The sequence below is a fragment of the Ursus arctos genome, unplaced genomic scaffold (assembly GCF_023065955.2).
Source record: "Ursus arctos isolate Adak ecotype North America unplaced genomic scaffold, UrsArc2.0 scaffold_12, whole genome shotgun sequence".
In the NCBI taxonomy this organism is placed as follows: domain Eukaryota; kingdom Metazoa; phylum Chordata; class Mammalia; order Carnivora; family Ursidae; genus Ursus; species Ursus arctos.
This window is the reverse complement of record NW_026622786.1, coordinates 29,149,203-29,175,024: the sequence shown is the minus strand read 5'-3', so window position 1 is coordinate 29,175,024 and position 25,822 is coordinate 29,149,203. Positions and strand designations below refer to the sequence as shown.

Here is a 25,822-nt window from a genome sequence, read left to right as displayed (position 1 = left end):
CCAAGTAGTGCAATTGCTGGATCCTCAGGTAGTTCTATTTTTACCTTTTTGAGGAACCTCCATACTGTTTTCCAGAGTGGCTGCACCAGTTTGCATTCCCAGCAACAGTGTAAGAGGATTCCCCTTTCTCTGCATCCTTGTTTCTTTTGTTATTTTTGGCCATTTTGAGGTAGTATCTCATTGTAGTTTTGATTTGTTAAAATGATAGTTTAAAATAAAATATTTCGACTCCAAACTCTAAATATATTTCATGTGTAAATCTTTTAATTTAGGACCAAATCTTGTTTTTTGTGTGTGTATGTGTAGGGTCTTTGATTGGAATTCCACCTAATCTTTTTGCATTAACCATATTCCAATTCCCTCATCTGTTGTTTCCAATTTTGGTTTCTTTAAAGTAGAAGAAGAGTTAAAAGACATTTGTAAATCAATTAGAATATAACATCTCTTATATTTTACATAGGGTTCCCCACAATATTTTACAACTGTTTTTGACTGCTTCTAATTGGGTAAAAAATGTTTATGACTCATTCATTAAGCTGTCTCAAAGCATTTAACTTTCTTATAAAATCTTTCTTTTTGCATGTATATTTCCTCAGTGTTCATACATAATGTATATTAAAATTGCATAATTATAATCACAAGCACAACTTGCATAAATAGGTTTGGATAAATGCAAAACTGACTTTTTTAAAAAAGATCTTACTTATTTGAGAGAGAGAGTGTGTGTGCACACTCCCCAGTGGGGGGGAAGGGCAGAGGGGGAAAAAGACTCCCTTCTGAGTGGGGAGCCTGGCAACATGGAGCTCAATCCCAGGACCCTGGGATCACAACCTGAGCCAAAGGCAGGTGCTTAACTGACTGAGCCACCTAGGTGTCCCACAACTGATTCTTGATAAGCAAACAGTGCATGTGGTGAACAAAATGCACAGGCAAACCTTAAAGTAGACTTACCGCCAAAGTTCAACATGCTGTAGTTATTAGTTTGTTTTACAGAATGCATTTGTTAGTGACCTATTATATTATGATAAATAATATACTAATACAGTCCCATTCGTAGTCTCTTAAATGTCTAGATTTTATAGTATACCATTTAATAAGTTAACTTTGTGTATGAGCACTTATATAGTATTATAAAAGATTAAAATACTTCCATAAATGCACATGATTGGTTTAGCTATAATAACCAAATAAACAACCTTTCCTTAATACATCATTTTTAAGGAAGCTCACGGACACCATTTAGCTGAAGAACTGGGGGCTTCTCAAGTACGTGAAGCTCATTTAGAAGCAAGAATGCAAGCAGAGATCAAGAAATTGTCAGCAGAAGTAGAATCTCTCAAAGAAGCTTATCATCTGGAGGTAAAGAAAAATGTAATTTGTTCCAGTACTCCCCGCTAAAGTGGACTGAACTATCTGAACAAAAATATAAGTCTAGCTTCTAAATGTTCATTATAGAATAACTCATTGTGGTCTTCATTTCTGGTAGCTTCATATCCAGTGAGCTAATACACTGTGGGGTTAAGAGCTTAAATTCTTGAGGCAGGCAGTCTGGTTCCAAATCTCAGTTTATCACTTATGTGACCTTGAGCAATTAACATCTCTGTCTAAAATGGGCATAATAATCATATGTACCTCCTAGAACTGGATTAAATGGATTAAATGAATATAGTTAAAGTTCTTAGACCAGAGGCTGGTTCATCATCATCATCATCATGTTATAAAATAGCACTTGCCAAAACTAACTGATGAGATATTTAGTAAACAACATAAGCAGTTTCGTGTGATATGAATCTATAATGCTTTGTAATTTCCACCATTTGTTCTGATAGTAAAAGAGGTAAAATTAGAACCTGATAACTTTTTATCTACTAGTATTCCCTGAGCCTTTATAGAAATGAACACTGTTATCAATTAGAAAAGCATTTCTTGTCTCTTTAAAAACTGCATCTAAAGATAGCTAAGATGTATGCATTAGACCTAAATAAATTACTTATGGGGTTCTAATAAAGCATTTTTCTATATAAGAAGGATTACAACTACATTTATATTAAACACCTTTCAAAGGAGTTTGGGACTATCTTTGTGAGGGTTGGCACAGCTTGTAGTCACCATGTCTTACTTAAATGCGTTTTGATTCAGGTCTGTTTGAAAACATTGTGTCTGCCAAACAAAACATATTTGCAAGCTGAATCCAGTTAGCAGGCTAAGAGATTCCAGTCCTTGTTCTTTAAAGACAAATGGAATGCTGTTGGATTCAGCATAGTTATTTAATAAATAAATATTAGCTACTCAGCCAAGTGACCATCAGTAATAACTAGCCCAGCTCAAGTGTTTACCAGCAAGTATTCTTTGCACATTTATTATGTAGTTTCTGTTCTATTTTTATTTCTTATTATCCAGTTTTTTACTTTGTTTTGTAAGCCCTCTGAAATTATAAGCAGGTAGTACGTAAAATGAATTATAAAAATAGGTTTTACTGTTGCTGTTTAATATTTGGTACTGTTTTATACCTATGATATAAAAATTTGTGATATGTTTTTATCCTCTTTGGTACTTGACAAAGATTTATTTTTAAAGCATGTATGTTGTTTGAATATAAAAAAGAGGGAATAGGGGTGCCTGGCTGGCTCAGCTGATAGAGTGTGTGACTCTTGATCTTAGGGTCATGAGTTCGAGCCCCACATTGGGCATGGAGCCTACATTAAAATAAATTAAAAAAAATAAAAAAGAGGGAATAAGTCATTAAAGTAACAGAGTTAGTAAAAAGGATCAACAGTTTTCAACAGCATTTTAAAAATTACAGGTTTCAGAATTGTCAGAAAAAGCCCTGATATATTTTTTAAAGATTTTATTTATCTATTTTTATGAGAGAGAGAGAAAGAGACCACAAGCTGGGGAAGTGGCAGGCAGAGGGAGAAGGAGAAACAGACTCCCTGTCTAACAGTGAACCCAATGCAGGACTAGATCCCAGGAGCCCACAATCATGACCTGAGCTGAAGGCAGATGCCCAACTGACTGAGCCACCCAGGTGCCCCCCTGATATTTTTGATAAGAAATAGATTTTTTAAAAGTTTTTATTATGGAAAATTTTGAATGAGTGGTATAAATCTTCCTGTATTTATTATTCAGCTTTAGCAATTATCAACTTGTGGCCAATGTGATTTCATCTATAAGTATGTTGACCATTTCTTTTTAAAAGGGAATAAATACTTTCGAGAATGAAAAAGGGTGCTGTTTGTAACACCAGGACACCAGGCATTAAAACCTGGTCAATCTTAAGCAAACTGGGAAGTACGATCACCATATCTTTAACCTCACTCACTTCCCTTCCCCCACATATCTCATTCTATTTTGAAGCAAATCCCAGACATTATTATTTCATCAGTAAACATTTCAATAAGTATCTCTAAAAGATGAGGGCTATTTTTAAAAAACATAACCACAGTACTATTATCATACCTAAAAATTGACAGTAATTCCTTAATATTACAAATAACCCATCATTTGTTCACATTTTCCCAATTGTCACAAAATGTCTATATAGTTAAATGGTTCAAATCAGGATCAAAAAACAGACCATTGTATGTGGTTAACTGTTCTTAGGTAAATTCAAGATCATAGGTTTCTTCTTCCCCTTTTTTCTTCTCATAGGTTATTTGTTGAGAAATCAGATATTTGTACCTATAAACAGAAATTTACTTCAGTATAAATGGAAGTGAAAAGTATTAGAATGTTTTTGGAACCAACTCCACCCTATTTTTTTTCCTTTTCTTTTTCAATTTTGGGGCTGTGTAGATGATTTCACATCAAGAGAACCATGCAAAGTGGAAGATTTCAGCTGACTCTCAAAAGACTTCTGTTCAGCAACTAAATGAACAGTTAGAGAAGGCAAAACTGGAATTAGAAGAAGCTCAGGACACCGTAAGCAATTTGCATCAACAAGTCCAAGACAGGAATGAAGTAATTGAAGCTACAAATGAAGCATTACTTATTAAAGTAAGTAAACATATAAAAGTCCATAAAACACATCAATGAAAAAGTACATTATAACTTATTTTCCCTGTCCTTCTAGTTTATAAAGGAAAATATGACCAAATGTTGACCAGTTTGAATAAAAAGCATTTTATTTAGAAGACATTGGATGGGGGAATTATGAATATGATGTATATCGTATTACCATAGAAGAAATAATTTATGAATGTTCAAACACAAACTTACAGTTTTTAAAATTTATTTGTATTTTTTTGGTAAGAATGTTTAAGTTTTACTGTCAGCAAATTTCAGTTATACAATACCTGTATTACCAACTGTAGTCACCATGTTATACATTAGACCCTCAGACCTTATTCATTTTTTAGCTAAAAGTTTGTACTGTCTTTCTAACCTCTCACTGTTTCCCCCACTGCCTAGCAACCCCTTTTCTATGTGCTCTTTCTGAGTTTGATTCTCTCTCTTTTTTTAAGACTCCACATATAAATGATACCATGAACTATTTGTCTTTCTCTGTTTAATTAGCATAATGCCCTCAAGGTCCATCCGTGTTGTCACAAATAGCAAGATGTCCTTTCTCATGGCTGAATAATAGTCCACTGTGTGTATGTACACACCACATCTTTATCCATTCATCTGGGTTGTTTGCTTATCTTGGCTGTAATGCTGCCATGAATGAATTTGGGAATACATATATCTCTTTGGTATCCTGTATTAATTCCCTTTGTGTATATACCCAAAACTGCTGTTGCAGGATGATATGGTAGTTCTAATTTTAATTTTTTGTAGAACCTCCATACTGTTTTCCACAGTGGCTGTCCCAGTTTACATTCCCACCAACAGTGCACAAAGGTTCCCTTGTCTCCACACCTATACCAACACTTGTTTTCTCTGGGTTTTTGGAGGTTTTGGGTTGTTTTGTTTTGTTTTTGATACTAGCCATTCTCATAGGTGTGAGGTAATATCTCATTGTGGTTTTGATTTGCAGTTCCCTGATGATGAGTGATGTTGAGCACTTTTCCTGTACTTGCTGCCCATCTGTATGTCTTCTTTGGAAAAATATCTGTTCAGTTCCTCTGCCGGTTTTTAATTGTATTGTTTGGGTTTTGAGTTGTATGAATTCTTTATGTAGTTCAGATATTCACCCTTTATCAGATGTATGATTTGCAAATACTTTCTCCCATTCTGTAGGTTACCTTTTCATTTTATTGATAGTTTACACTGTTGTGCAGAAGCTTTTTAGTTGAATATAGTCCCCTTTGTTTATATTTGCTTTCATTGCCCTTGCTTTTGTGTCAAATCCAAAAAATTATTGCCAAGCTTGATGTGAAGTACCTTAACCCCTATTTTTTCTTCTAGGAGATTTATGGTTTCAGATCTTAAGTGTTTCATCCATTTGGAGGAGATTTTTGTGTATGGTGTAAGATAGTGATTCAGTTTCATCCTTTTGCATCTGACTGTCCAGTCTTCCCAGCACCATTTATACAGATACTGTCCTTTTCCCATTGTGTATTCTTGGCTCCTTTGTCATAAATTAACTTGCTATATATGCATGGGCTTATTCCTGGACTATCTGTTCTGTTCCATTAATCTATGTATCCATTTCTATACCAGTATACTGTTTTTATTACTAAAGCTTTGTAATATGGATTGAAATGAAGAAGTGTGATGCCTCCAGCTTTCTTCTTTTTTCTTAAGATTACTTTAGGTGTTTGGGGTCTTTTCTGGTTCCACACAGATTTTAGGATTGTTCTATTTCTTTGAAAAATGGCATTGGAATTTGGATGGGGATTGAATTGAATCTGTAGACTGCTTTGGGTAGTATATTGATTTTATATCCATACAGTTTTACTGAATTCACTTATTCTAACAATTTTTTGATGGAGTTTTTAGTGTTTTCTATATATAATATCATGTTATCTGCAAATCCAGCTGCTTTCCAATTTGGATTTTTTTTTTTTTTTTTAAGAGGGAGAGAGAAGGGAGTGGAGAGGCAGAAGGAAAGGGAGAGAGAGAATCCTAAGCAGGCTCCATGCCCAGTGCGGAGCCTGACACAGGGCTCGATCTCACAACCCTAAGATCATACCTGAGCCGAAATCAAGACTCAGACACGTAACTGACTGAGCAACCCAGGTACCCCTTTTATTTCTTTTTCTTGACTGATTGCTCTGGGTAGGGCTTCCAGTACTATGTTGAATAAAAGTGGCAAGAGTATTCCCGGTCTTACAGGTTGTTGAATTTTTTCAGATGTTTTTTCTGCATCTATTGAGGATCATAAAATTTTTATCCTTCATTTTGTTAATGTGTATGTATCACACTGATTTTTTTTTTGCAGATAGTGAACTTAACCATCCTTACATCTATGGAATTAATCCTACTTGATCATGGTGTATGATCCTTTTAATGTATTGTTGAATTCAGCTTTTCATCTATTTTGTTGAGGAATTTTGCATCTATATTCATCAAGGATACTAGCCTCTACTTTTCTTGTGGCTTCCCTGTCTAGTTTGGTACCAGGGTAACACTGGCCTCATAAAATGAGTTTGGAAGGGTTCCCTTCTCTTCTGGTTTTTTGGTTTTTTTTTTTTGTTTTTTTTTTTTTAAGAGTTTGAGAAGGGTTAGTATTAATTCTTCCTTGAATGTTTGTTAGAATTCATAATGAGGTCTTCTGTTCCTGGACTTTTGTTTCTTTGGAAGTTTTTGATTACTGACCCAATTTCCTTACTATTAATTGGTTTGTTCAGATACTCTATTTTTTCATGATTTTCTTGGTAGGTTTTATGTTTCTAGGAATTTATGTTTCTTAAGTCTTAATATCAGTCTGTAATGATTTTTTGTATTTCTTTGGTAGCAGTTGAACTGTCTCCTCCTTCATTTCTGATTTTATTTGGGCCCTTTTTTCCCCTTGGTAAATCTAGCTAAATATTTGTGCATTTTGTTTATCTTTTTAAAAGCCCTCTTCTCAGTTTCATTGATCTTTTCTTTTTAAAGATTTTATTTATTTACTTAGAGAGAGAGAGATCCCATAGACAGAGGGAGAAGGAGAAGCAGACTTGCTGCTAAGCAGAGAGCCAGATGTGGGGCTCGATCTTAGAACCCTGAGATCATGACCCTAGCTGAAGGCAGATGCTTAACCAACTGAGCCACCCAGGTGCCCCAGTTTCATTTATCTTTTCTGTTGTCTTTTTAGTCTCTATTTCTGCTCTGATCTTTATTATTTTTAACTTTGGGCTTAGTTTGTTCTTTTCCTAGTTCCTTAAAGTGTGAAGTTAGGTTTATTTGCAATCTTTCTTGTTTTCTAATGTAGGTGTTTATCACAATGAACTTCTCTCTTAAAAATGTTTTTGCTATATCTCATAATTTTTGGTATTTTGTCTTTCCATTCTCATTTGTCTTAAGATAATTTTTTAAAATTTCTTTAGCTTATTGGCTGTTCAGTAGCATATTTTTTAATCCCCACATAATTGTAAATTGTCGGTTTTCTTGTGATGATTTATTTCTAGTTTTATACCATTATGGTTGGAATATATTAATATTTCAGTCTTCTAAAATTTATTAAGACTTGTTTTGTGGCCTAACACATGGTTTACCTTGGAGAATGTTCCATGTATGTTTGAGAAAAATGTATATAGGCCTTATGCTATATGGAATCTTCTGCAAATGTCTTTTAAGTCCATTTGATCTTATGTGTGGTTCAAGTCCAATTTCTCCTTATTGATTTTTCTGCTTTGATTAGCCATTGATGCAAATAGGATATGTAAGCTCCCTACCATTATTATATTTCTGTCTTTTTCTCCCTTCAGGTCTGTTAATATTTGCTTTATATATTTAGGTGCTTCTATGTTTTTTTGGCCCATAAATATTTATGTAATATACTCTTATTAGATTGACCCTTTTATCATTATATAATGACGTTCTTTGTCTCTTCTCACAGTTTTGGCTTAAAGATTGTTTTTTTCTGATGTTAGTATAGGTACTCCAATATTCGTTTGATTTCCATTTACATGGAATATGTTTTTATTTTTTAAATCTATTTTATTAAATTTTTTAAAATTTTATTTTAAATTCCAATATAGTTAACATACAATGTTCTATTAGTTTCAGTGTACAATATAGAGTTCTATTAGTTTTCTGTGTACGATATAGTGATTCAACAGTTCTGTACATCGCCCTGTGCTCATGATGACAAGTGCTCTCCTTAATCCCCATCACCTATTTCACCCATCCTCCCACCCACCTCCCCTCTGGTAACCGTCAGTTTGTTCTCTGTAGTTGAGAGTCTATTTATTGGTTTCTCTCTCCCTCTCTTTTTCCTTTGCTTGTTTTGTTTGTTTCTTTCTTAAATTCCACATATGAGTGAAATCATATGGGTATTTGTCTTTGTCTGACTTAATTCACTTAGCATTATACTCTCTAGCTCCATCCATGTCATTGCAAATGGCAAGATTTCATTCTTTTTTATGGATGAATAATATTCCATCATATGTATATACCACATCTTCTTTTTTCATTCATCCTTCAGTGGACACAGGCTGCTTCCATATCTTGACTGTTGTAAATAATGCTGCAATAAACATATGGGTGCATGTATCCCTTTTATTAGTATTTTTGTATTTTGGGGGTAAATAGTAGTGCACTTGCTGGGTCATATGGTAGCTCTATTTTTACCTTTTAGAGGAACCTCCATACTGTTTCCACAGTGGCTGCACCAGTTTGCATTCCTGCCAACAGTGCAAGAGGGCTCCTTTTTCTCTACATCTTTGCCAACACTCTTTGTTTCTTGTGTTGTTGATGTTTAGCCATTTACACAGGTGTGAGGTGATATCTTATTGTGGTTTTGATTTGCATTTCCCTGATGGTTATTTACATTGAGCATCTTTCATTTTGTCTGTTAGCCATCCATATGTCTTCTTTGGAGAAATGTCTGTTGATGTCTTCCGCCCATTTTTAAATTGGATTGTTTGGTTTTTTTGGAGTTGTATAAGTTCTTTATGTATTTTGGTTACTAACCCTTTGTCAGATATGTCATTTACAAGTATCTTCTCCCTTTCCATAGGTTGCCCTTAGTTTTGTTTACTTTGCTGTGCAGAGTTGTTTGTTTTTTTTAAGATTTTATATATTTGAGAAAGAGAGTGAAAGAGAGAGACCGACCAAGCATGAGTCAGGGGGAAAGGCAGAAGTAGAGGGAGAAGCAGGCTCCCTCTCAGGAGGGACACGGGGCTCCATCCCAGGACCCCCTGGGATCATGACCTGAGCTGAAGGCAGACACTTAACTGACACTGAGCCACCCCTGCACCTGTGGGGAACCTTTTTATTTTGATGAAATCCCAATAGTTGATTTTTTCTTTTGTTTCCCTTGCCTCAGGAGACCTATTTAGAAAAATGTTGCTACAGCTGATGTCAGAGAAATTACTGCCTGTTTTCTGCTTGAGGATTTTTATGGTTTCAGGTATCACATTTAGGTCTTTAATCCATTTTGAGTATGGTGTAAGAAAGTGGTTCAATTTCATGTTTTTGCATACAGCTGCCCAATTTTTCCAACATTTGTTGAAGAAGCTGTCTTTTTCCTGTTGCATATTCTTGCCTCCTTTGTCGAAAATTAATTGACCATACAATTGTGGTATATTTCTGGGCTCTCTGTTCTGTTCTGTGGATCTTTGGGTCTGTTTTTCTGCCAGTACCACACTCTTTGGATTACTACAGCTTTATAGTACATCGTGAAATCTGGGATTATGATACTTCCAGTTTTGTTGTTCTTTTTCAAGATTTCTTTGGCTATTCAGGGTCCTTCATGTTTCCATACAAATTTTAGGATTATTTGTTATAGTTCATTTAAAAATGGTGTTGGTATTTTGACAGGGATTACATTAAATCTGTAGATTGCTTTGGGTGGTATGGACATTTTTACAATATCTGTTCTTCCAATCCATGAGCTTGGAATATCTTTCCATTTCTTTGCATCATTTTCAGTTTCTTTCATCAGTGTTTATAGTTTTCAGAGTATAGGTCTTTTACCTCCTTGGTTAAGTTTATTCCTAGGTATTTTATTATTTTTGGTACAATTGTAAATGAGACTGTTAATTTCTTCTTAATTTCTCTTTCTGCTACTTCTTTAGTAGTATATGGAAATGCAATGGATTTCTGAATATTGATTTTTGTATTCTGCAACCTTATTGAATTCATTTGTCAATTCTAGTAATTTTTTGGTGGAGTCTTTAAGGTTCTATATACAGTATCATGTCACCTGAAAATAGTGATAATTTTTCTTCTAATTTGGATGCGTTTTATTCCTTGTCTGATTACTATGGCTAGGACATGGGTAGGACTATAGCTAGGACTTCTAATACTGTGTTGAATAAAAGTAGTGAGAGTGGACATCCTTGTCTTATTCCTGGTCTTAGGGGGAAAGCTCTGTTTTTCACCACCGACTATGATGTTAACTACAGGTTTTTGACATATGGCCTTTATTATGTTGAGGTATATTCCCTCTAAAAGTTTGTTGAGAGTTTCTATCATGAATAGAAGTTGTATTTTGTCAAATACTTTTTCTTCGTCTATTGAAATGATCACATGGTTCTTATCCTGTCTAGTGTTGATGTTATGTATCACATTGATTAATTTATGAATAGCGAACCACACTTGCATCCCCAGAATAAATCCCACTTGATCATTGTGAATGATTTTTTTAATGTATTGTTGGATTCACTTTGCTAACATTTTGTTGAGGATTTTTAAAATTTCAATTCAATTAGCCAACATATAGTACATTATTAGTTTCATATATAGAGTTCAATAATTCAGCAGTTGCATTTAATACCCAGTGCTTATCACATCACATGCCCTCCTTAATGCCCATCACCCAGTTACCCCAGCCCCCATCCACCTCCCCTCCAGCAACCCTCAGTTTTGTTTCCTATAGTTAAGAGTCTCTTATGGATTTTCTCCCTCCCTGATGAGTTCCCATTCAGTTTTCCCTCCCTTCCCCTATGATCCTCTGCACTGTTTCTTATATTCCACATATGAGTGCATCTGTGTTCATCAGGGATATTGGCCTACAGTTCTTATTTTGTAGTGTCTTTGTCTGGTCTTGGTATCAGGGTAATGCTGGCTTCATAGAGTTTGTAAGTTTTCCTTCCTCTTGTATCTTTTGGAATTGTTTGAGAAGAATAGGTATTAACTCTTCTTTAAATGGTAGAATTCACCTGTGAAGCAATCTGATCCTGGACTTTTGTTTTTTGGAAGTTGATTACTGAATCAATTTAACTGTTGGTAATTGGCATGTTTAAATTTTCTATTACTGAATGGGAAGAAATCAGAAAGGGAGACAAACCATGAGAGACTCTTGACTCTGGGAAACAAACTGAGGTTTGCAGATAAGGAGATGGGTGGGGGGATGGGGTAACTGAGTGATGGGTATTAAGGAGGGCAAGTAATGTGATGAGCACTGGGTGTTATACACAACGAATGAATCACTGAACACTATCAAAAACTAATGTACTATATGTTGGCTAATTGAATTTAAATTTTTAAAAAAAAAAATTTCTATTTCTTTGTTAGGAAAGTCAGCTATGACTTCTGATCCTGAAAGTCACAGCCTAATGAGGAAGACATTCTGTAGTGCCCTGCACTGCAATATCCCGTATTCACCAGAACCTCGTGCTTTAGGGGTGTCTCTTAAGTGTGTTATATGTGCTCTGCTATTGTGGCTGAGCTGAGTTTGCCTTCAGTCCAGTCATCTGCAATGGCTCTCTTTGCCTGTTGTGGGCAGGGTTCACTCCCTGGCTTGTTAGTTGGCCAGTCTAGGCTGCCTTGGGCTTGAGTTGGGTCAGACCAGGTATTTGCCAGATCTGCAGGGTGCTGTTTTGTCTCCCTGAGAAGCTTTTGTTGGTGGGCAAGGCCTGCAGTCAGACCAGATGTCTGCCCCACCCCACTGTTGGGGCCACAGTTGCACTGGTGTGTGTGGTTATCTTCCCCTCTTCCTGGGCCAAGAGTCACTTTGGAGTGGTGTTGACCCCTTGTCAGGGCTGCTTTCACACTGCTAACTTGTGCCACCACTTTGGATGGACTCCTGTCAAGGGCAGGTCTGCAGGAGAACACAGCGATGCCATGCATGGTGTTAGCAAGGTATTTGCTAGTCTGATATTGGAAGGGACTTGGAGCCACTTTTGAAAACTCTTGCCGAGGCTAGGTTGAATAGGGCGAGTCTGCACATGGACACAGGGACAGGGCACACTGTAGGAAGCTAGGTGGAGAGTGTTCGTGCTGCACTGGTTCCTACAGGTGTCTCTTTATCTAGGCTGGGAGGCAGGGGAGGGAAATGTGGAACTCTTATGTTGTTGAAGAAGTCTCCCAAAGATCCCTGCCCCTCCAACACACACACACACACACACACACACACTCTCTCTCTCTCTCAGTAAACAGATCTCTCTCCTATTCACCCCAGGCAGTTTTTCAAACTGCTGCATCTATGCTATATCTCTAGGGTGCTATCTATTGCTCTCTTTAAGGGTGGGGACTCCACCCTTCCAGCTCTCCCAGAGCCCAGCCTCCTGATTTTTAAAGATTCAGGTGGTAAAGCCCCACCGATTGTAAGAACTTATGGAGTTGGGGTCCCTAAGGTTTTCAAAGCCAAATGTTAAAGGGATTTATTTTCCCAGTGCAGGTCTCCTGCCTGGAGTTCTGGCTGGGCTCTCTTCTCCCTTCTCCATGACCACAGCGTCCTTCCATCCTGCAGACAATCCCGCTAGTCATTTTGGCTCCCAACCACCTCTCCCTCTTTCCTACCCTCTTCTATGTGGCCTCTTCTCTACATTTAGTAGAGGAGAGTCTGTTCTGCTAGTCTTCAGGTCATTTTCTGGATTAGTTACACTGATGTGTTATCTAGTTATATCCATGCGACAAGGTGAGCTCAGTATCCTCCTCCTTCGCCTTCCCAGGAACTCCCCCCTGTGTCTTTTAACCGTTTGTATTAGAGTTATAGTGATTTATCCACCATGATTAGAGTGTTCTGAATTGAACTATATATTTACCTTTACCAATGAGCTTGAAACTTTGATATGTTTTCCTGTTACTATTTAGCATTTTTTTATTTCAGCTTGAAGAATTCCTTTTAAAATTTAGTGTAAGGCCAGTCTAATGGAGATGAATTCCTTCAGCTTTTCCTTGTCTGGAAAACTCTTTATCCTTTAATTCTGAAGGACAACTTTGCCAGGAAGAGTATTCTTGGTTGGCAGGGTTTGTTTTTTTTTTTTTCCTCTTTTAGCACTTTTAATATATCATGCCATTCTCTTCTTGCCTGCAGATTTTCTGTTGATTGTCTCATAAGGGTTTCCTTATACATAATAAGTAGTTTTTCCCTCGCTGCTTTTAAGATTCTCTCTTTGTCTTTGATTTTTGACAATTATAAAGTGTTTCCGTTTGGATCTCTGGTTTCATATCTGGAATTCACCGGGCTTCTTGGATCAGGATATCTACTTCTTTTCTCAAGTTAACTTTTGGGCCATTGTTTCTTTAAATAAATTTTGTGCTCCTTTCTCTCTTCTGGAACCCCTGTAATGTGTATGTTGGTCCTCTTGATGGTGTCCCATTAGTCCCTTAAGCAAGGTTCACCCTTTTTCATTTTTTTCTTTCTGCACCTCTGATTGAATTCCACTGCTCTTTGAGTCCTCTGATCCTTTCTTGTCTTTGATCTAGTCTGCTGTTGAACCTCTTTGTTGAATTCGCCAGTTCAGTTATTGTATTTTCACTCTGTGATTTCTGTTTGGTACTTTCTTATATTTTCTCTTTGTTGAAATTCTGATTTGATCACGCATTGTTCTAACTGTGGTGAGCATCTCTGTGACTGTTATTTTGAACCCTTCGTCAGATAAATCCCCTGTCTCTGTCTCATTAAGGTCTGTTTTTAGAGTTTCAGCTTATTCTTTTGTATGGAACATATTCCCCTGTTTCTTCATTTTTCTCAATTCTGTGTTGGTTTCAGCCACCTTTCCCAGTCTTGACAGAGTGGTCTTGTGTAGGGGATATGCCTTATTGATCATCCTGTTCTGAATTCCTTATTGTTTTTCAAACCTTTGTGATTGTCCAAGCAGCCTTCTTTGTTCTAGGTGGCTTCCAGTAGTTGAGGGCTTGCCAAGACTTGTCAGTATTCCAAAGAGGAGGATCTCAGTCAGCACCTAGATGTAGGCTGACTGAAAGCTAGACCCCCAGGTAACAGCTAGGAAAATGTGTAATTGGGATCCTAACAGGGAGAAACAGAGCTGGGCTTTATTATCGGTTCCCTCAGTGCTGGACTTCCTGTGTACAGCCATAAGGGTGTGCTCCCCTGCCTGCTAAGAACTGCTTTGTTTGTCACAGTCCTTTTGGACACATGAATGCAAACCCTGTTGGCTATAGAGTCATGTAGTCCAGAGGCCTGTCCCTTGGGCCACAGCTTCAAAAGCTTGAGTGCCAGACGTGTACAAGCTCCTTCCAAGAAGATACTGGAAATTTGAAGCAGACTCGAGGGAAAAGGTGGAGGAGGTGTCTGCTAGTTTCCCTGGTGCTCTGGAGGATCACAACCTCCTAGACATGTGCTAAATTAGAAAACCGACCCTCAGGCAGAAGCTTTTAAAGTATATAAATAAGACTCTTTCATGGAAAGACGGAGAGATGGATTGTTTTTGCCAGCTCCTTCTGTGCTGATCCCTGGGTAGATAGCCATACCACATTGTGGCGAACCCATTAAGAACTGTTTTTTTGTTTGCTAGAGTCTTGTATGTCTCATGAATGCAAGTCCTCTTAGCTTTCTAGAGCTAGGTGTTTTGGCACCCATCCCTCAAGTGGTAGTATGAGTTGGGGTGTTAGATGTGGGGTCCAAACCTTTACTCCTCAGGGAGGAGCTGGGAGTCGAGTGTTTCCTCCACTGAATGGCCCTTTTGTAGGTATTTTCTCATTAACCCAGCGTGTAGATGGTGCTCAGCCAGCTGCTTTGAGAGGGAATTGCTCCGTGTGTAGCTGCAGATTCGCTGTATCGGGAGGAATCACCTGTGTCACCACCCTGGACTAGAACCTACTATTCAAATACAGACTTAATAATGTTTATTTTAGAGGGTTCCACATTTGATGTACCTACAAGTAGGAGCATTTTTCGTTAAAATTTGTTACTTTGTATTAAAATTTACTGTACATCATTTTTCAAATAGCCCATTGCTACTGATTCACCCCTATTGATTATGGCAGTTTAGTGTAGGATTTAGAATTAATATCAGTACTGATGCATAGAGATAAAAAGTTTTAATATTAGTTCAAAACTGCCAATATGTGTGAGATTAACATTGCTAGCTAAGACCTTACAAAAAAGTTCACTGACAGCTATGAAGCAATAAATAATTTTATTACAAAATGGAAGTTATTAAAAAGCAAAAAAAAATTCAAATAATATTTTAGAAATATTTCTAGTTACTAAGCTGAGGACTCAAATTCCTTTTATAACATGCTTATTATTCACAGTACTAAGGAAAGCTGAATATACATAATTTTTTTTTTAAGATTTTATTTTTAAGTAATCCCTATACCCAGCACGGGGCTCAAACTCAGAACCCTGAGATCAAGAGTCACATGCTCCACTGTCTGAGCCAGCCAGGCGCCCCTGACATAATCTAAAATTATGTTTAGATTGAACACTGCGTGCTTTTTTAGAGACATAAATATACCCACTGTTCTGGAGAGTTACAACATTTATATAAAATTATACAACTTCATTGTGAAAAATTGACTCTAAAAATTTAAAGATTTTGCATTGTGTATCCCTTGTTATAGTTATCTGTGCTCACTTGTTAATTATTACTAATGAGATAAATAGAATTAGATTGCACTTAATTATTCAGAAGTTTTTGACAGTAATTCTCAAAGTCAGTATTAACTGGCTCTAAAGTCTAGACTGAAGAGGAGGAGGATAGAAGGAAAAAAGAAGAAAGCTAACAGAAGAGCAGAAGCTGGCATAGCTATAGCAGTTAGAAGTCGCTATAAATAATGGACAGCAGTTCCATTGACAGCAGCAGCAAATGACGGAGAACAGAAACAGAAGTGAGGGAGAAGAAAAAACAGGGTTTGAGGCAACTGATCTTTCCAGATCACTTCCTTTAGTACCCTTACAAATACCCTATTATTTGAGGGTAACTAGAGCAAGGGCAAAGCTTAGACCATTTTCTGAGAGCCCTAAAGGCATTACTATATTATGGCACACTTATGTGACCACAACAGTGAAATTCTTCAAGTCTTAAGAAAAAGTTGAATTATGTTTAACATATTCAGTATACTATATTTCATTATAAAAGCTAAGTGTTAAACTGAAAGTTACATGGACATTTATTTAAGGTACCACAATTCTCAATTATGGCTAGATAATTCTGTGGCTAGAGTTAAAAAATATTTCAAGTGCACATAACCCTGTGGTATTAACTCAATAGCTACTTTATTGTGATTATCAGAATGTAAATACAAGATTTACAAAAGTTGGCACTCTAGCCGCTTGTAAATAACTTATCTAGATAAAGTAGTAGATATCAAAGAACTGAAATAAGCATGTTAAACTTTCATTTTGTAACGTATTCTGTGCTTATGTCAGTTTTAGTAAGCACAGTATTTTTAGAAAGAATAGATACTATCAGATTAAAAGTGACTGATTTAGAAATATCTATTTTATGGATACCTATAAGAAATGGAAAATATATTTGAACAGAAGACTACTACACATTATTTAACTTACGTCTTCATTTTTTAGGCTTCATGGTTTTTCAGTATATGCAGTCTCATTCTTAGGATCCTAAAATTGGGTTGGAGTTGCCAAATGAAGGACATGGAAAAATAGTAGAAATTAAAAGTTTAATATTTAATAAGTCAGTCCTTACTAACTCACTTTTTGAAAGGTTTTTCTTTGAAAAATTTCTGGTGTAATGAAGCTTTCTTGTAATGAGGACATGTGAAGCATAATAGTTAATATAAATTTATTTCCTATTAGAAATTCTGAAGGGAGTTTTTTGTATGTGTATATATATGTTAGATTAGCAAAATATAGCATACCATTATACTTTTGAAAAGAAATTTTTAGATGTAAGAGTTCAGTCTTAGATAGAAATTGCTAGAAAGTGCTATCATTAGCACTTAAAAAAGAAAAACATTGGTATAAGGAAAATCTAGTGTTCATGGAATTCCTTAGCATAGTTTTAACATATTTCAAGTGAACATATGTAATTGTCCAAAAATGAAGGGTTTAAACAGAGCTTGGAAAAGTCTCTTGGGTGGTTATAAAAGCAATTTGTGTTCTGGGCAGAAGGCTGACTTAGAAATTCATGGACTCTTAGAAGACATCTAAGTAACTTATTCATTTAACAGAAATGTACTGAACACCTGCTATATGCCTGTTTTTCTACAGGAATCAGAATTAACCAGATTACAAGCCAAAATTTCTGGACGTGAAAGGGCAGAAGACATCAAGTTTCTACCAGCCCTGCTTACATCTGCAACAGAAATTACGCCTGACATTCAAGATCCAAAATTTGCCAAACATTCTCACACAGCTTTTTTCAAGTGTAGAAAGCTACGTCGCTCTATTAGTGCCAGTGACCTTAGTTTCAAGACACGTAGTGATGAAGATCTTTCTGAAGAATTACTACAGGACTTAAAAAAAATGCAGTTAGAACAGCCTTCAACATTAGAAGAAAGCCAGAAGGATCTGACTTATACCCAGTCAGACTCATTTAAACCTCTCACGTATGACCTAGAAGATGATAGTTCGGAGAGTAATGACTTCAGTACTCTCAGTGGAATGCTAAGATACATAAACAAAGAAGTGAGACTATTAAAAAAGTCTTCTATGCAAACGGGTGCTGGTTTACCTCAGGTATGTATGTCATACACTCAAAGTTATAATAATTTGTCTCCAGTGAATATCATTTTATTATTTGTAGGAAAATCCATATATTTAAATGAAGCATGCCATTAAGTGATATGCAAATATTGAAAGTTCAAAAAAATCCATTGTAAGTAGGGTTGAAAATATAGCTTTGTAAATTAACTTTGATTAAAATAGCCTATACATTTGATTAAATATAATCTTTACATTTGATTAAAGAACTAAATCTGCCTCATATTAGGAAAGTATTTTGAACTCTAGAATAAAGTTGACCCTTAAGTAATGCAGGGGTTAGGGGCACCGACTCCTGCCTCCCTCCCCCAACCCAGTGCAGCTGAAAATCCATATATAACTTTTGACTTTCCTAAAACTTAACTAGTAATAGCCTGTTGACTGGAAGCCTTACTGATAAGCTAAGCAGTCAACTTAACACATATTTTGTATGTTATATATATTATATACTGTGTTCTTCTAATAAAGTAAGCTAGAGAAAAGAAAATGTTAAGAAAATCATAAGAGAAAATACATTTACAGTACATTTTATTCATTGATACTGTAAGTTTATATCATCTGTTTACAAGGTGAATTGTCTGTCAGTACCTACATCAATATTGTCTTATACAAAACACTGTAGATGTTATATACGTAACTAACACTAGATATCAAAAATGAAAAAATGTGAAAAAAAGTTCATATTTATTTACAGATATAATAACTCATGCATTGAAAAGGAAGCAGTAGCAGTGTGAATGCTTTATCGTAGCTTAGCCTATACACTAATGAATGAATCATTATAACATTTTTATGGCAAACAATTCTAGTCCTATTCATAATACAGTATTGCAGACAGTGTTATATATTTGTTTAAAAACCACTGACCTGTGAAGATGGGCTGCTATGCACCTTCTTCATTTACTAGAGAGAAGGGCACACTATATGGTAATGTTATTCTTTGAAAGCAAAGTTATAAAACAGTAAGAAAACTAACACATTATGAAGTTTATATCAAATAGTACCCACCTTACACTTCCGTGAGGCTAGTCTGCCCCCTGCCGTACGAATCTTGCACACGATGTTGTATATGATCAGTACTTCGGTGACGATGACACAAATGTCTCATACAGTTCTTGTCATACATTACTAGATTTTCACATGAAAACACACAAAAGATAAGTTTCTGAACTACAAGGTGCGGTTAAGTGGAAGTGGATTATCATAAAGATCTTCCTCCTTGTCTTCTCATCGAGCAGGCTGAGAAAGAGGAGGGGCTGGTCTTGCTGTCCGCAGGGTGGCAGAGACAAAGCGAGGAGGAGGTGGAAGGAGAGACAGGAGAGGCCGGTACATTTAGCGCAGCTTCATGAAAATACATCACAATTTCTGCGTGATTTTTTTTTTCGGCTTTTGCATTTCTTTAAAAATGTTTTTATATGGTACTAATCCTTCTTCCACCATTTGCTTTAGGTTCAGTGCCCATGTCATAGAAGTGTCCATGTCATAAAAATAAATGTCCTGTGGGGCCCTTTTGTTCAGAATAGGACATTTTTTCTGTATTAAAAACCTGTTCAGGCAGATAGCCTTTCTCCTCAGTGATTTTCTTACTGGTGTCTGGGAACTGTCTGCTGCTTCTTGGTTATCTTGACATTTTTTAGGCCAAACCTACTTCTAAAATTATCCAGCCATCCTTTTTGGCATTAAATTCTCCAGCTTTAGACCCTTCACCTTTCCTTTCCTCTAAATTGTCATACAATGACTCTGCTTTTTCTTGAATTTATTATTAGAATCTATAGGCGTGCCTTTCTTACATCATTCTTACACGTGTAAAAGTTGCATTTTCAACACAAGATAAAAAGTGCAAGGTTTTTCATGCCTGCTAGCCTAACTGCAGTGATGGCTTCACAATTTTTTTTTTTTTTTACAATGGTCCTTACACTGGATTCATTTATCTTGAAATGGTGGGCAACCATAGCTGCACACTGCAATCTACAGTACATGCCAAACAATTTAGTTTTTTCTTATAATGTCATGACTCTTCTCTGCTTCTTGGGAGCACTTCCAACATCACTAGCAGTACTTTGTATGGGTCCCTCGAGGTTTTTCAAAAGTTTATGGTATTGCACTAAACACCAGAAAAATATGACATATGCTCTAATGCTAGGTGGAAATGTGTAAGAGCATGCAGTGTGATGGGGGTACTGTTTTAGATAGGGTGGTCAGGGAAGGTGTCTCAAGGAGGTGACATTTGATCAGAGTCTTGTAGGAAGTAAGGAAGTAAGCTATCCCAATATCTGAAGGAAGAGCATTGGAGGAAAGGGAACAACAGGTACTAAAGTCCTGGGGTGGTAGCCTACCTGGAATGTAGAAAAAACAGCTAGGAGGGCTACTGCTGGTTTGGTATAAACAAGAGAGAAAGTAGTAGGAGAGAAGAGATGATGCTAGGTGTTGGGTTGTAAGATGGGGGTGGGGGTGCTCTAGCAGTGTTGTAGCTCCTATAAGAACTTTGGATTTTAATGGAAGTGTGAAGGTTCTGCTTAGGGAAGTGACATTTATCTGATTTATGTTTTTAAAGGATCACTCTGGCTGTTTTAGGAAGAATGGATGATAAAGGAACAAGAGCAGAGACTATCCAGGAGGCTACTTGTAGCAATCCAGGCAAGCGATGATTTGGGGTAGGCAGGAGGACAGATGTGGAAGTGTTGAGAATAGTTCCATTTCTGGATATATTTTGAAGATAGAGCCAACAGGATTTAATGTAGGTCTTGAGCGAATTAGTAGTCAAGGAAGACTCCGAAGATTTTGGCAAGAGTAACTGAGCTTTTACTCAGTTGGGGAATACTAGGAGATGAGCAGATTTGGAAGCATGGAGAGTTTAAAAGATTGACTTTAGATATAATAAATTTGAGATTTCTATTAGATGTTCAAGTGAAGATGACAAATGACTGGGTTAATGAGGCTAAAGTTATAAATTTAGGTATCAGCATATAGATGGTTGCTAAAACCATAATGCTGGATTAAGGCCAGGGAATTAGTGGAGGTAGAAAAAAGCAGCCCCCAAATGAAGCCCCCTAATTTAGTAAGGCTAAGTTATTTTTAACATTCAAGAAGTTGAGGATCCAATAAAGCTGAGATTTAAACAGTGAGATAGAAAAAATAAGGAAAACATAATATATCACGTTTCAGAAAAGATTAAATGTTGCTAAATAACGTGAGGATTAATAATTGATATATTTGGTATCATGCAAGCTGTTGATGACATTTATGAGAGTGGCTTCAGGGTAATAGGATAAAGACTGGTTAGAGTATGATCAGAAGAGAAGAGGCGGAGAAGAAAAGGAAACACCAAAAACAGGCAACTCTTTTGATGTAAAGAAATGAGAGATGAAATGTCAAGGGAGAGTTTTGTTTTGTTTTTTAGAATAAGAGATAAAACAGCATTTTATTGGTGGGAATGATCTGGTAGGGAAACATAATTCAAGACAGAGAGTAGAAGGAATAAAGTTCTTAAGGTAGGCTGAAAGAGATAGAATCCAGCAGAGAAATAGAATTGGCCTGGGATAAAAGGAGACAGTTCATCTACTGTAGTGGGAAAGAAAGTACAATATATGGGTACAGAAACACACGGAGTAGAAGATTTGGTGAGAAGGGAGCAATCTCTTTATTGATTGCCTTTATTAGTGAAGGTTTTCTTGGTAAGGTTATGAGCTATGGCAGGTAAGGCGCTAGAGAATTAAGAACAGGAAAGGCATATGAAATAGTTATCTTGGAAAATGAGAAAATATAAAAGGACGGGGGAAGTCTAGTTAGGATTGCCAGGCAGATAGTTTTGTTGGGAGAAATAGCCCTGCAAATATATCTGGCATCTTTTGTCCTTCTCGGTTCATGCCAGCAGCAGGATCTCCCCATCATAATGACAACCAAAAAGAACTACCACGGGTTTTCAGAATGTTCCCCAGGAGGGGAGTACTGCTTTGAGAACTTCCGCTCTATTCCAGTGGCCCTAGAGTCCTCTTAGATGTGCAACAGTCTATTTTTGGTAAATAGAACTTATTTTATATAGGATAAACTTGGTGAGAAAAGTGACAGATTGTAATCATGGTAATACACTGCATTTACTATATGCCAGGCACTATTTTAAATGCTTTACATAGAAGCAACTGGGTGGCTCGGTTGGGTATCTGACTTTGGCTCAGGTCCTGATCTCTCAGGGTCCTGGGATCCAGCCCTGCATTGCGCTCCCCGTTCAGCAGGGAGTCTGCTTCTCCGTCTCCCTCTGCCCCTCTCCTCACTCGTACTCTCTCTCTCTGCCTCTCAAATAAATGAATAAAATCTTTTAAAAAAATAAATGCTTTACATAAATTGACTCATTTAATCTTTATTGATTGGTACTATTACTACCCTAATAGTACCAAATGGTTCTTCTATTGTAGTGGGGTACTATTATTATCCCCATTATGTAGATGAATCTTCGTTCTTAACCACTTTTTAAAATTCACAATTATTTAATTTTAAAATGTAATTAACATATACTGGATTATTTCAGAGGTAGAGTTCAGTGATTCATCAGTCTCATATAACACCCAGTGCTCATCACATCACATGCCCTCCTTAATGTCCATCACCCACTTATCCCAACATCCCACTTCGCTCCCCTCCAGCAACCCTCAGTTTGTTTCCTCTGATTAAGTTTCTTATGGTTTGTCTTCGTCTCTGATTTTGTCTTTTTATTTTTCCTTCCCTTCCTCTATGATTCTGTTTTGTTTCTTAAATTCCACATGTGAGTGAGATCATATGGTAATTGTCTTTCTCTGATTGACTGACTTCACTTAGCCTAATACCCTCTAGTTCTATTCACATCGTTGCAAATGGCAAGCTTTCATTTTTTTGATGGCTGGGTAATATTCCATTGTGTATATATATACCACATGTTCTTTATCCATAGATGTGTGGGTGGACATCTGGGCTCTTTCCATAGTTTGGTAATTGTGGACATTGTTGCTATAAACATTGGGGTGCAGGTGCCCCTTTGAATCACTATGTTCGTATCCTTTGGGGTAGATACCCATTAGCACAATTGCTGGGTCATAGGGTAGTTCTATTTTCAACTTTTTAAGGCACCTCCATACTGTACCAGCTTGCATTCCCACCAACAGTGTGAGAGGCTTCCGCTTTCTCCACATCCTCACCAACATCTGTCATTTCCTGACTTGTAAATTTTAGCCATTCTGACTGGTGTGAGGTGGTATCTCATTGTGGTTTTGATTTGTATTTCCCTGATGCCGAGTGATGTTGAGCATTTTTTCATGTGTCTGTTAGCCATTTGTATGTCTTCTTTGGAGAAATGTCTATTCATGTCTTCCTCCCATTTCTGGATTGGATTATTTGCTCTTTGGGTGTTGAGTTTGATAAGTTCTTTATAGATTTTGGATACTAGCCCTTTATCTGATAAGACATTTGCAAATATCTTCTCCCATTCTGTCGATTATTATTTATTTATCTGAGAGAGAGAGAGAAAACGGGGGTTGAGGGGGAGGGCAGAGGGAAAAGCAGACTCCCTGCTGAGCAGAGAGCCCGACACGGGGCTTGATCCCAGGACCCTGAGATCATGACCTGAGCCAAAGGCAGACGCTTAACTGACTGAGCCACCCAGGCGCCCCCAAAGTGTGCAGTTTTAAAGTCCACTGATATGGCAGAAAAAATCCTAGAAATAACTGTGTGAGAAGTGCTTAATGAGTGTTAGCTCTTACTTGTGTTGTAGCCCAAATAATGATTTTCCTAACAGTTAACTATGTTGCCATTTCCATTCTCAGTAAAATGAGAAAAGCTGACAAAAGCTTCAGAAGTCACAAGAAATTACACATGCACAAAATTTTGAACACATCAAAGGAATTCAGAGCCATCAAGTTAAAAACTGTTTTAGATTTGAACAGAATACTGTGCTGCAAATACTGATTAATTAGCTAATTCACAGTTTATTAGGAAGTTATAAGAAGTATTGTTTATATCCATGTTATTTCCAAAAAGGAAAAGTGGTTTACAAATGTGGTCCATATGCCATGCAGTAAGATGAAAAGTAAGAAAGTCAGCTATAGGGAAATCAGAGATGGAAAGAAGCAAGGTGAAGCAAGACTACAGGTAATACCTAAGGACATGGTGACATTTTCAAATTCCTCGCCTAAGTCAAGACCAGGATATGACAAGAATATTTGACCTGTATTTTTAGAATCTCCTGGCCCTGGGGCACCTGGGTGGCTCTGAGCTGAACGTCCAACTCTTGATTTCAGCTCAGGTCATGATCTCAGGGTTTTGAGATCAGGCCCTGCGTCAGGCTCTGTGCTGGGCGTGGAGCCTACTTGAGATTCTCTCACTCCCTCTCCCTCTACCCCTCCCCCGCTCTCTTTGTCTCCGTCTAAAAAAAAAAAAATCTCCTGGGTCTTTTTCCTATATTTTTCTACTTCTCTGTGTTGTGCTATTTCTTTGTGCAAACATTTCTCTCTTGTCATTTCTCTTTCCTGCTCTTATTTCTCTTCTTTTTCACTGACTGTTTTCAGGTAGCCCTTCATCTATCTTCCTTTCTGTGCCCTCAAACCATAGTGTGACACCAGTGTCTAAATATCTTATTTATATTATGTCTTCTGTTTTTGTTTTTTATATCAATTAGTTTAACTTTGCACTCCCTCCCCATGCCCGCCAACCAGAATTACTTGCTTTTTATATTCCATGTGGCCCATTATTACTGACTTTTTCTGATTCATATTTCTTAATTGAGTAAAGATTTCCCACTCCTGCTTTAAGTTGTGCTCCTGATTATTATATTAATTTAGCATTAGTGTCCATTATAAGAGTAGTTCAAAAGCTAATCTTTTTTTTTTTTTTGCATTATTCCAGGGAGAAAATTTGTAATTAAATGAAGATGTTGATGTGATGAAAAATGAGATTTTTGGTACTGTGTTTATTACATGTAGCTCATACTTCATAGAAGCTGTTATTTTATTGCTTTTGAATAAATTTTTATTTCTGTATTTTTAAAGAAAGTTCTTCTAAACCTTACTGCTTTTTTAATTCATTACTCATTTTTGGTTTAAACTTGGCACTTCGTCTTTGTTTTTTATATAAAATTCATTGTTAAAATGCATAGTTAGTACATTGACTAATTTATATTTTCAATTAGAATAACATTATTTGCTTATTGTTCTAGTAATACTTTACTTTTAAAATGAGTAATATGAATTTAGAAGTCATTCTGCCACAGGTTCATAATTGTACTAATAATGGCTGGCTTTTGTTGAGTGTTTACCATTTATCAGTCACTATTCTAAGCACTTTATATTAACTCATTAGATTCACATAACCTATCTTTTTTTTATTTTATTTATTTATTTGAGAAGAGAGAGAGAGCGTGAGAGCGGGGAGTGGTAGAGGGAGAGGGAGAAGCAGACTCCCTGCTGAGCAGGGAGCCCGATGCAGGACTCAATCCCAGGACCTGAGATCATGACCTGAGCCAAAGGCAGATGCTTAACAGACTAAGCCACCCAGGCACTCCTCACATAATCTATTTTGTGATGTATATACTATTACTATTCCTGTTTTACAGGTGGAATTATTTAACATAATGACACAAGTATGTGTTCCAAAGAAACTTATTTGTTCTAAGTATCAGGAGACAGACTTTGGGTTAGTGGCCCCATTTATACATGGCTAGCTTTATGGTAGAATAAAAATAAAAGAGCAAAATTAAGATGACATTTCAAACTTCAAATTTAAAAATCTCTCAAGAGTTCAAATTTGTTGTCTTTAGACCATATAATTGTATATATATGTGTGCTTAGGAGTTAATTTTTTCTAATACGTAAACAATAAAACCATTAATGTTGACAGTACCATTTGAATAACACTAATTCAGTATCTTTAATTAATTGTCAGGAGTGGAGTAAAGTTTATCTTTTT

The 25,822-nt window shown here is 36.6% G+C and overlaps 1 protein-coding gene across 5 annotated transcripts in view; it reads left to right on the top strand.

Moving 5' to 3' along the window:
* CCDC18 (coiled-coil domain containing 18) overlaps positions 1–24,909 on the top strand; it is a 108,093-nt gene extending 83,184 nt beyond the window's left edge. For 3 of the 5 annotated variants that reach the window (XM_048220689.2, XM_057310455.1, XM_057310458.1), the window contains 4 exons: positions 1,222–1,359; positions 3,796–3,996; positions 17,402–17,869; positions 19,132–24,708. In XM_048220689.2, the coding sequence (XP_048076646.1) occupies positions 1,222–1,359; positions 3,796–3,996; positions 17,402–17,869; positions 19,132–19,242 (918 nt within the window). In that variant the 3' untranslated portion in view covers positions 19,243–24,708. Of the gene's footprint in view, positions 1–1,221; positions 1,360–3,795; positions 3,997–17,401; positions 17,870–19,131; positions 24,709–24,763 lie in introns of those variants that run through there. The other 2 variants (XM_057310457.1, XM_057310456.1) reach the window with 1 other exon arrangement.
* Positions 24,910–25,822: the final 913 nt, after the last annotated feature.